Here is a 12,597-nt window from a genome sequence, read left to right as displayed (position 1 = left end):
ACCAAACGGCAACGTCAATAAAAGCAGTGGTGGGCTAGCTGGAGGCCGTCGAGGCGGGCCGGGAGGCGGAGGAGCTTGCAGGACTTGGCGGACTGGGAGCCGGCCTTGATGTCGGCGGAGCCGAGGAGGGAGCCTTTGTAGAAGATGGACATGGTGGTAGAGGAGTAGTGGATGGGGGTGATGTTGGGGTTGGTGATGTGGACGGTGAGGACGAGGCCGGCGTCGAGGAGAGGGAGGTTGAGCTTGAAGGAGGTGAGATCGATGGAGATGAGGTCGAAGGTGGGGTCCTTGGGCTTAGCAGAGAGAAGAGAGGTGGTGGCTAGGGCAGAAGCGGCGCCGATGAGGGCGGAGGTCCAGCTAAATTTCACCTCCCGGCTGCTCATGGTGGGTGAGAGTTTGAGGTTTGAGGGGTCGAGAGAGGTTTGAGAGAGAGAGAGAGGTGGACAGATGGCAGGAGGAGATTAGGAGTAGTAGAAATGTCCTAATTTTAAATCCTCTGATGTAGGACTCGTGTCTGCTTCAGACTAATCAGCCTTCACATTTTCGACATTCTTTGCTTAAGAAATGAGAAAACTCTCATAGAATTAATATTAATTATTCAATTTAAAAAAAAAAATTAATACAGGCAAACTTTGAGTTTAAATAAATGAGATATTAAATAAGGAATATCTTACTGCTCAAGGAAAAAAAAGTATAATTTGTAAATACAATTCTCACTAAGATTTGTCTATGTTTGGTATAGATGTGACTTCTTCCTATTTTGCTCCGGAAAGATGTTGTGAGTTATGTTATGTCTTCAAGTTATATGGAATGTATTTGTTTCATGTTGTTTTGTTTGTGTTCCTCAAAAACAAAAAACTACTGTTTTGTTTGAGCTTCATTGTTTTAAAATGTTAAATGTAGAGCCTGGTTGTTAGTTGGTGTCTGGTTAAATATATTTATTTGGTAGAGACTTCTGTTAGTATTTCAGGATGTTATCTACGTGCTTATTGTAATCAGGGGTCTAAGCTCAATGTCTCCCCCTTGTATTGCACAGTTTCATTAATCAAGGCTTGAGGGCAGCTGTAACAGCCTTTATTTAAAAAAAAATGTTAAATGTAGAGTGAAATATATATATATATACACACACACACAGACACACACACACAAGAATTCAGTGGTAGCACTACTGAAGAAGATGTCATCTTTTGGAAAGCTTTGTATGCTCAATGAATGAGATTGCATTTTGACGGAGTATGCAATATTGAGCATAGAATGTAAATGCTCAATCAATTGGACTTGTAGTGGTCATAAAACATAAGAGGAAGCCTTGTTGGAGCATTGACAGTCCTAGGCAAGAGTTTCTTTCAAGTCCTTATGCCATTAAGGCTATGGCTTTGTTGTTTGGGTTGCAATAAGACAAGTAGCTGGGAAATTAAAGTAGTTGGAGATGCGTTGAATGTTCTGATAGTCATGCAACATGTGCTCTTGATTAGTTAGGTCTATTTGAGATTACTTTTTGAAGACTCAGAGTTTTTCAATAATTCAAAAAAAAAAAAAAAGTGTCTTACCACTCTTACGTGAGTTTTTAGAAGCACTTAAAAATGGTTTTCAAAAACACTTGATAAGTGCTTATTCTTATCAGACAAAAAAAAAAGTGCTTCTTCTTTGATAAGCACTTTTGTCAAATATAAAAAAGCACTTTTAAACATTTCAGAAGTAATTCAAACAACTTAGTGAAATTGGAAGACCTAGACCTAGCCGCTCTGTTAGGGTTTAATCGTGAACTTCTCGGTTTTCGATCAAAATTCTCAAAATTGTTGGCCATGGCCACTACTAGACTCATGGCTGAATAGATCCTACTTCTTGTCACTTTCATTCAACCGAGGGTGCTGTGTGGGTGTCACTTAGATTTTGGAGATGGTGTATCAAGCCCAAAGCAACATTTGGTTGCTGACAAGGGTTGGTGGCTCGCGGAGACTCTGGCGCGGATCTCTGATGGCTTTCCATCAGGGCTTCTTGGCCTAGATTTGGCTGCTACATGTGGTAATGGCAATGGCAGCTGCAACCTCAAAATGGTGAAGAATGATGGGATTAGGTTCAGGGGTGGACATACTAGTGTTGGGGTGATTGCCGACAGTTGTACTATTCTATTTCAATCTGTGTTCATTGGAGAGGCTAACTGTTGGGAAGGGCTGCTTCAGTCAGATTTGTGGTGGTGCTATGTGGCGGTGACATATGGCGGAGGAGGTGGTGATCTGGAATTTGGTGGTTGCAGACTAGTGGACAAGGATGGTCACGGTGGTTCTACCGTCGTTGGGCAAGGTGGTCTGCGATGCCGATGTTCTCTGGCAGCAGTGCAGGTTACCCGTGTTGGTGATTTGGATCTTCATGGAGAAAGCTACAGAGTGCTTGTAGCATTCCCTGATTGGGTGCTCTTAGGGTTTCCATACCTTGGGCTATTTGGACCAGGCTTTCTTTGGATGGTGATGTGGACGTCGTGGGCTCGGGTAGAATTGGAAGGGGAGTCTACTACTCCTCTTCTGAAAAGTATTTAAATTTTTTAGGTCACAAAGATCATAATCTCTGAGGTTTTTTATTCTTGCTTCGGAGGTTACTGATCTTTGTTTGGAATAATGGTGCATGAATTGTCAAGAAAGTGGGTGTACTGGGGGTATATTGGGTTCTTGTTCTTGTTTTAGAATAGGAATCTCAATGTACTCTGAGAAACTATTTTTTTTGTCTGCCTTATAAGAGTGTTTCATTTTATACTACTTTCTAAATCTATATAATGGGCAATTATGGTGCAATTGGTGCAATTATGAAGAAAATGAGACTTCTAGATTTATACTACTTATAAGAGTGTTTCATTTTATACTACTTTCTAAATCTCATGTCACCTATACACATCACTTATTTGTCAAATCATGCCATGTAATTCTTGAGAAAAATACCATTTTAGCCTTCCAAAATCTAATGACTCTAAGTTATTTTGATTTTTTTTCTAAAAGAAAAAATTATTTTGTCTTTTTTTTCTTCTTTTCATTACACTCATGCTTAGATTTAAATAACAATGTCAAGAATAGAAAAAATTTCATGTAATTCAATCAATAGATTTGCACATACATTTGATCAATAGATTTGCAGAACACAAGTATATGAGTTCAACCTTTGTTGCGTTTATGTAAATTTTGAAAATATAATGTGAAAAATACATAGTTATATCATTATATATGTTCTTATGTTCATTCTTTTCTCTTTATGTAGCTAGGGTTTAAACGTTATATTGTAGTTTATCATTTTCTGCTTGTTTATTTTCCTTATATTTAGATTGTAGATGATAATTAATGAATGCTACTAACATGAAATTTTTTTCTTACCTCTTAATTTAGACATATGTATTTTTCAAATTCAATTTATCAATGCTATTTTTTTGGATGAAATTAATCAATAAAGTTATTGCCAATTTCTTGACACCTAATTCAATATATTTATGCTATTTGGAAAGAAAAATTATAGGAAAGAATTTAAATAAATGAAGAAAAATATTGGTTAAAGAATTTGTAGACATATCTCTTAAATTAATACATAATTAATAGCAGATTTTTTTTTCGTCACCTAATTAAATTCATTAATGTAATTGATTCACCCCTAACATCTAAAAGGAAATATAAAAGGGTAAAGTTGGTATTGCAATAGTATGATGTGGCAAGATATATTATGTGAAATTGAAAATAAAATTAGTATTTGCTTACATGGCATGACACCTAGGATTTGAGGCCATAAATCTTAGGCCTCATTGAGGCCTATATCATTGCCCTTTAGAAATATGTAAGTAAGAAAAATAATTGAGTTGCTCACAACTTAGTTCGGTTAGTATAGACAATAATTTACACAATGTATTAATTGCAAGGAGGTTGACCTCGCCTCCGATTGACAGTCAACGATTGTATTGGAGTTGGAAAGCAGTTATTAGTTCTTTTTATATTTTTTTTGGTGTTTGGGGGTAGGATAAGCAGTTATTAGTTTTTTTTGTAATAAAATTCTTTTTTGAGTAGAAGGAGGTTAGCTATTTTTATTCAATATGAAAAAAGCAATATTACACAGTTACCCTCCCCAATGGGCCCATCATAAAGAGACACCGCTAAACACAATACTACTCCACCAATTGAGTGAAGCTCAGGGGAGAATAAAGTAATAAAAAACTGACAGTAGATGTTACGTCCCGTGCCTTAATTTACCCATTTACTAGTCATTTGGATGATAAACGACAATTACTTTCACTTTTTACACTGTTTCGATACTTTTAGTGGACCAAAAGTTGACTTTTAGTTCGGGTCAGTTTTTGAGAAAATTTTATTCACAAAAGTTGTAGATGATGTTAAACCGACCTCGTGGAAACGTGGTGCACTTCAATCGGAATTTTTATGCTAAAATTATGGTCAAAATACTAAAATTACTGTTCATGGTAAGTTTTCTATAAAAGGTGGAGTTTCTGTGGTAAGTTTCTATTTTACTGTGGTAAGTTTCCATGTTCTCTCTCTCTCTCTCTCTCTCTCTGACCCAGTCAACTTTGACCAGTAATAACTCCTTCGTCTGGCTACAGATTTTGACGTTGGAGCTACATTTGGAAAGGTCTCGCCGTCCTCTTCAATTCTTTGTGGTTTGGTGGCTTGGTTTGGACAGTAGAAGGTGTAGCACGGAGAAGAAGATCATTGCATTTTCGTTCTTCTGGTTTTGGTAGGAATTCGGGTTTCAGGCCACCTCCGGCGACGATTCTTGTTAGGTCTTTGGGCTCTTGGATCATACAACCATCTCTCAAAGTCTCTTGGTCCAATTTGAAGTGTGGAGCACAAATTGAAAGATTGAAGATTTAGGGTTTCAAATTTCCCCTCTTTGCTTTCGAGGTAAATTCTGGACTTTTGACTTCAAATTGGACTTTGTTGTAAATATGAAAGTTGTTAGGCTTGATGAGAGGAAGATTTTGGCATAAGTTTTGATCCCGGTTCGGGGGTTGGCCGACCCCACGCCCCACCACTGTTGATGGCACATGGAGACGCGTGGGGACCCATTGGGTCTCCTATTTTGGTTGGTTGGGTTCCTTGTAGCATATAGAACCTGTAGGTATGAGTTTGGTGGAAATTGGAGGAAGTTTGATATTGATTGAGAATTTACGAAATTTCAGATTTTCAGGTGTTGATTTCCGGAGATCCAATAGTTAGATTTCCTTAATTTATGCTCTAGAATGCTAAAGTTGATGAAACAATATTGTTGGTAGAGTTTGGTTTGATTTTGCGGAGTTTTGGAGCTTTTAGGTTTGAGAGGATTGGTGATATCAAGTTTTCAGCGTAATTATAGTGATTTATTTTGAACCCTTCTTCAGTTATTTAAGATGTATTGTTGTCTATAGTCCGGCAAGGAAATCCTTCATCCACTGCTCTGTAAGGAAATCCTTATGCCTGATCGCCTAAGTCGTACTGTGAGTGGAATTTGATTTTAAATGATGCATGTCTTTATTTCCGAATTTATGATTTATTTAATTATGGTTTCATTTATCAGCATTGAATTGGTTTGGATTATAACTTGGTTTATTGATTGGATTTCCTTCATGATTTTCGAATATGAGTTTGCGATGCTCGGATTTGGATTTATGATTTATGATGATCTTCGATGGAATTATATTGATCTATCTATTATTTCTCGCTATATGTTATTGATTAGAGAATATTTTTTGCGTGTGGGACACGTCGTTGTTTTATGTGATTTCTCATGAGATTTTCCGAGTACGGTTGGGAATTGTTCTCATGACTTTATTACGAGATCTTGGGGAAGCCTTGTGGATGTTACTGTTTTCGAATGTTTTCTTCACCATACTTGGGTCGCTTTATTAGTTCTCCTAGTCTCCTCACGTGGGTTGTAGTCGAGCTTATTAGTTCTCCTCCTCACTTACTCTGTGTTTGTGGGTGGTAGTCGAGCCTAGAGCCTAGGAAGCTCCTTTGTCGTATGGTGATTCCTTCTTCCCCATATCCTACTATTACTTGACTAGCGGGGCTACTCCGATTTTGTCCAATCAGCGGGGGGGGGGGGGGGGGGGGTATGTTTTCACCAGATTTCGAGTTTAAAGAAATATGTTTTATAAACCTTACATGCATCGAAGTTTTGTAAATAATTCAAATTGTGGGAAATTATTAAAGCTCATTTCATTTTAAATTATCTTATTTTATTAATTTATTTTTGTCTACTCACACTAACGTGTTTTTCAATACTTTCCCCTGGGCCCTTCGATTTCAAATGCCCAGTTTACAGACCAGATTAGTCGAGGCATAGTCAACATCACAGCTTCCGCATATTGTATTTCTTTTTTCCTTGTTTACCTTGTGGATTAGAATTGCTTTGATAGCCTATGGGGTTAATGTTATTAAGTTGATACTTGAACTTGTGAAACGAGAGATGTTGTGATTTAGGGAGCCGGGTGGCTCCAGGAGAATAAGGATGATTGTTTATAAGTGTAAATGTGTGTTTCTATATATGTTGGGTAATCCATTTCTAGGGGTGACTCTATTAATTTTTTGGTAGAGTTATTCCTAAAGTGGGCCCTGCAGGTCCACCTTGAATTTCAGGGTGAAAATCTAGGGCAAGTGTTGTTCTTTTAAATTTTCTACAAAGTCCCTCAATAGACTCGCTAACAATCTCAGACCAATAATCCCGCCAGTTCCTCGTGGGTATTGATCTCAATCAAAATAAAAGGTTGGATATCAAACTGGGAGTCGTCCCAGATCCCAAGTTTTAACAAAAAAAAGAACCACCTGGATCCTAGATCAGGATCCAAGACTTAGTAACCCTAATTTCTACTGCTATAGACCACCCAAAAAGTCTCGAGCCCAAGTCTAAATAACAGACTTCTCTTAGCTGTCATTTCATCTTGGTAACAAGCCCTGCCACTGCCGACTCACCAAAACCCTATATCAGTACCTTGCGCACTACCTCACCTGAGAAAGTCCACTTGCTGTGCCGTCGTCACTCACCTGAGGGAATCAACCACTCCCCCTAATAGCTCGATGGCAAACCCACAACAATCAAACCCTTTAATTCTGACAGACAATCTCGTCGCTGCCAATAATTGGCCACCGTCGCCAAGAAATTGTAAGGGAGCCATTAGATTTGGTCAGAAAACAATAGCCAATATCCTTCGCCACCCAACATCCAGATTTGATTTCCATGCGCCTTCAAAGGACTTGGATCCCAAATCCGGATCTGACCCAAGACCTCCCATTTTCCATCGAAAGGTTGCCAACCACCCTTATTAGTCTGCCAGACCGAATTCAACAATGGTTCCCAGGTGATGGCGACTTGAGAGAGAGGGAGAAAATCATGATTCACCGCTGCAGAAGAAGACGAAGACCACGTCTTCATGGAGCAAAACGAAAGAAAGGAAGAGATTGTTTTGGAGATGAAGAAGAGTATAGAAACTCCCACTCATCGGTAGTGTTCTATCAAACCCTAGCAGAGAGGGTCTTGATTTTTTTTTTTTGGTAATAAAATTCTTATCTATATTATTATTAAGATAAGAAGTTTTGTTAGCCAAAACTGAAGAAATGTACCAAAATAATCATGAAATATTAGTAAACTTTATTACTTATAAAATATATGGGGATAATATAATCAAATTACAAAAGAAATAGAAAAAGAAGAATAGAAAAAAAAATGGTGGAATAGATAAGTACGTGGGAAAAACTATCCACTGAGTCTATTTTTCTCTGTAGATAACTACTCACTATTTGTGGATAACTATTGTTCTACATACATGATAAGGAGCAAACACGCCTTAAAACCAGAGTCTGGCTTCTGTGCAATTGCTCTCATCCGGAGGCGCATGACGTTGGGACGGGCCACTGACAATAAGTGAAAAGTTTGCTTGCAATTTAATGAAAAACTAAGCGCCAGAAGATTGTAGGCATTACTCAAACTCACACCAAGAATACATCTATGTTACCTAGAGGCAGGAATTTGTAGGATTCAAAGTTACTAGGACAAAAGTCTGTCTCTCCCCTAATAGCTAGGAATCTAGGATAAATAATGATACTTTCCTTAACAAACTTGGAAACTAAAAACATATTAGGAAAGTCTAGCATAAGTAATAGTATCTTTGATCGAGGTGATCCATCCATTTTTTAAGTACCATTTAATTTGGATTTATTGTTTTTTTTTTTCCATCTATAAATTAATTTAGATCGATGAGTAATTTTTTTATGGTTCTGGACTACCACGTGGGTATTGTCAATGACAAATAAATACATGTTACGGACCAATGACTGATATTCAGGCCGCCACATTGTACCATGGTCCAAGATGATATAATAATTTTTCTAGATCGATAACCCTTTGGCCACGGTTTGTACCCTTGACTGGAATAGATTGATATATATATTAGGAAATGGATTAGATTGGATTTTAATATCCGAATCTCTTATCTGGTGTTTGCATAAATAGATAGTACTTTAGGAAATTTAAAAACAATTTCTGATGTAAATTTGTTAAACTAAAACAAGTACATATTGTCAAAATTGTAAGTTTGCATCATTATCGAGCTTCCATTGTAGTTACTGTCAAGTCATTTCTAGAAAAAGATCTGTTTGAAAGTAATGGATCAACATCAGTGCCGAAATTTCTTCTGTAAACAACTGCCGGCTGCTTTGGCAATGGAGGAGATGCTTCATCACTCAACATAAAAACAATGGCTGACATGGCAGGTCGGTCCATCGGATCTTCTTGTACACACAAGAGAGCAACTTGTATGCATCTCATGGCTTCATTTGGATGATATGACTTCAGTGTTGAATCCACAATATCCAAGGCTCTGCCTTCTCTCCAGAGCTCCCATACCTGCAGTTGAAATTTCATTTAAAAAACAAATACGAGTCAGAGATAAAATGTTAGAAAGATATGTGTTGCTTACACGTCCTATTAAGTTCACGGAAGGATCCTCCGGATCAGAACCATTGTTTTTCTGGCCACTTACAATCTCCAACATTATGATCCCAAAACTAAAGACATCAGACTTTGTGGAAAATCTCCCAAATATTGCGTACTCCGGTGACATGTAGCCACTGTATATAAACAATATAGAATGTTAAACCCAAAAAATAGCATAACAAAGATTAAATGTGATATTTATTATTCTTACTATGTTCCGACAATTCGGCATGTCTTATCTTGTAGTTGGTCTCCATGGAATATTCTAGCCATGCCAAAATCAGAAATTTTTGGGTTCATCTCATCATCTAGTAGAACATTACTAGTTTTTAGATCTCTATGGATAATCCTCAATCTTGAGTCTTGGTGAAGATACAGAATCCCACGAGCAATCCCGTTGATAATTTCAAAACGCTTTTCCCAATCCAAAAAGGACCGTCTTGTCTTATCTACATCAAAATTGAAAAGACATATGGTACTCTTTAGTAAGAAGCTTTAAATATGTGCTTTATATTTGAGAAATGGCCTGAACCAATCATTATTTCCTCTACACGTACCAAAAAGAAAGGAGTCCAAGCCTTTGTTAGGCATGTATTCTAGGACTAACATCCTTTCTTCTCCCTTTATACAACAGCCTAAAAGTTTCACAAGGTTCCTGTGTTGAAGTCTTGCTATAAGTGCAACTTCATTCTTAAATTCTTCAATCCCTTGTCCTGAAGTTTTGGACAATCTTTTCACAGCAACTTTCTGTTCATTTGATAGCTGACCCTGAAGTTATGTTCAATATAAATATTAAGCTTTTACATACTCAACAACTTTCAGAAGCAACTAAACTGTTGATTAACTAATTAAGAATAGTGAAAAAAGCAGCCATGCCAGAACCTAACTTAGCCAGAACAAAAAGAGATTTATGAAGCTTGTTTAGGACATCTAAATTTGTTGCTTACCATATAAACAGAGCCAAAGCCACCGCGGCCAAGTTCATTGACATGAGAGAAGTGGTCTGTGGCTGCTGTTATTGTGTCAAGATCGAAAAATTGCAATTCGGGGTGTCTCTGAGTTTCCTCAAGCTCCTCTGCCTCCACAAAGTCTATGCCTAAACAATAAAGAATTATTCTCTACATCATTCTATTGTTGTTGTTCTAACTGCATAACCTCATCATTTTAGTCCATGTTTTTCAGATGCAAATGATTTTATTTTAGTTTTTCATGTGATTTACAGACGGAACAAGTGTTACCAGCTCATGACAACTAAAGCAGTATAACTAATCAATCAAAATAGATGAGAACTTCATTCACCTCTTGTGTTCCTGTTCTTCTTACGCCACTTCCATGCAAGCATAATGATTAGTACCAATGCTAGCGCAGTGCACAGTATTGGAATAGCCAGCATACCCCTCCTTTCCCACAAACCTTGTGATCTTCCGGCATTTGCCGCTACATAAGAGGGTGACAAAGGATTAGAAAACAATGACATAAAAAACTAGTAATTTTGTGATTCAACACTTAAATGTAGTTAGTTGCGTGTGCTTCCATTGCAAGCAGATTAGTACCTAAGACAGTTGCATTCACACGAACATAGAGATCTCTTCCAATCTCTGTGTACACTAAAATGTCCATCAAGTCATCATACCATGTCAAGCAATCAACAATCCCTTCATTTTCATCGCTCAAATATGCAGTGCAAGAACAATTTCTTAGGCACTCCTGCGCACACTCTTTGCCACTCATACCTGATTTTAATGATGCTGCTATCGTTGTGTCTGGATATTTAACTCTTGCCACCTTTATAAACCCGTCTCCATCTCCACACTTCAACAAACCAAGTCGATTACTCACACATCCACCTGAACCATTTTTCTGATTCCAATCACTTATAGAATTAGGCACATACCCTGGCAAACAGTCACACTCAAACAGATAAACATTATCAGGGCTGCATCTGCTGTTGGCACCACACTGTCCGTACCTGTCACACCGGGACTTCGGTGCAGAGAAATCTTCCTTCCATTGAAGGCTACCACCATCCCATATAAGGCGCTTTAAGGCAGAATCAGTCACTGTTATTCTTGCAACTGCATTGGTTTCATTCATGAAATAATAAGTTTCATCTTGATTAGCGACCAAAGTAGGCGCTGGCCCTGGATCATTTCGCCAATACTTACTCAAACCTTTATACAAAAAAAACTGGGGAGATGCATTATGATCTGAACTTAGCCTCTGGGTATAGTCCCCAGTTCCAGGGTCATCTTGTGACTTCCAAGATGTTAAAACCCATTCTTGCCCAGTTTTCCAATTCACCCCAACTTTCATACCTGGAATTAAAGTATCTATAGGATAATCAAAACTTTGCCATATAAAGATTTCATTTTTATCATCCTGGAACACAACTAAATTTCCTGTATCCAAAAGTTGTGCAGATAAAGTGCTTGTGTTAACATTTTGAACCGACCGCGACACATTTGTGGACCATATAGGGCTGCTCTCCATGTTATAAGCATAAAGGACTAGTTCTCCATACCTGTTCATTGTGAGCACACCAGAGGTATCATTGATGGGATTGTTCCTGTTTGCAATCCACACCACTGTTTTATTAGGTACTCTAGTCTGAGAATACCAGATTCCAACATACCGGTAGCTAGAATTTCCGGGGCTGAAGAAACCCAATTCAAACTTGCTTTCTTTGGACACTAAATAGTCACCATCAGCATCCTTCAATTGTCCTTCGTTCCCTCTCATGGTGTCCCTGGAAGTGCAGAACTGAAAGAAGAGAAAGAGAAACAGAGCTTTCAAAACCATTTTCTCGGCATTTTCAATTCTGTAGGAATGAACCAATGGCATCTTTTTTCTCATTTTCATACTTGAGCTGGTGATAAATGAGATGAGTCGCATTATGTTGATCTTCTGGGCAATTCTTCTACTTTGAACTTTTCCAAATTAATAGGGTCATTTTGTCTAGTCTGAGATGACAATAACTCATCTAAAAGCCGATCATTCTGGGCCAGACATCAGTCTGAGGTCTTAACTTGTGCCTGCATGTTGACTGTGACTCATGTTGATAATCTAGCGATACAATTATTAGAGTGAAGCTACTAAATGGAGAAAATGATTTTCTTGTTTAGTACTTAATGCCGGGTCAACAACGCATCTGATAACTAGACTTTGGGCTGGAGTTCGACACTTCTGTTTTCTCTCCAGAGGTCCCAAACCGGTACTTGGAAGTATGAATTGAGAAATGGATATATAATTACTCAATGCCTGAATTTGAAATGCTGTTAGTATTTGGGGATTTGTGTCATAATTTTTTTTTTTTTTTTTGTGATGTTTTTGGAGCTTAATAGGTTCACAACTTGCTGTGGCGTTAGCAACTTGTCGCCAAGTTGACCATGGTTGATACCAAGTGATGCAACTCCTTGTTGGAAATAGATGAGCGAACAGAGAAGAAGCAGAGCAGTATAGATTCAGCTAAATTTTGCCATTGAGACTGTTCAGTGAAAAGTTTGCTTGCAATTCAATGAAAAACAAAGCACCAGAAGATTGCTAGCCCTACTTAATCTCAGAGGCAAGTAATTTATATGATTTATAATTACTAGGACAAAAAGTCTGTCACTTCCCTAAGCACTAGGAAATTATGCTTTCCTTAAA

The 12,597-nt window shown here is 37.9% G+C and overlaps 2 protein-coding genes across 2 annotated transcripts; both read right to left on the bottom strand.

Moving 5' to 3' along the window:
• Window positions 1–14: 14 nt before the first annotated feature.
• LOC112203865 lies at window positions 15–425 on the bottom strand. The gene has a single exon (XM_024344773.2). It carries the CDS (start codon window positions 381–383, stop codon window positions 15–17), a length of 369 nt encoding a protein of 122 aa, XP_024200541.1. The 5' UTR covers window positions 384–425.
• Window positions 426–8,488: 8,063 nt separating this feature from the next.
• LOC112165318 (putative receptor-like protein kinase At4g00960) lies at window positions 8,489–11,602 on the bottom strand. The gene is made up of 8 exons (XM_040506551.1): window positions 11,474–11,602; window positions 10,506–11,282; window positions 10,252–10,389; window positions 9,900–10,048; window positions 9,510–9,720; window positions 9,164–9,401; window positions 8,936–9,086; window positions 8,489–8,862 (listed from the first exon to the last, which is right to left on the bottom strand). Exons 2-8 carry the CDS (start codon window positions 11,263–11,265, stop codon window positions 8,560–8,562), a joined length of 1,950 nt encoding a protein of 649 aa, XP_040362485.1. The 5' UTR covers window positions 11,266–11,282; window positions 11,474–11,602; the 3' UTR covers window positions 8,489–8,559.
• Window positions 11,603–12,597: the final 995 nt, after the last annotated feature.

This window comes from Rosa chinensis, chromosome 5 (genome assembly GCF_002994745.2).
Source record: "Rosa chinensis cultivar Old Blush chromosome 5, RchiOBHm-V2, whole genome shotgun sequence".
Classification (NCBI taxonomy): domain Eukaryota; kingdom Viridiplantae; phylum Streptophyta; class Magnoliopsida; order Rosales; family Rosaceae; genus Rosa; species Rosa chinensis.
The sequence above is the reverse complement of the archived record's forward strand: the minus strand, read 5'-3'. Positions and strand labels throughout refer to the sequence as shown.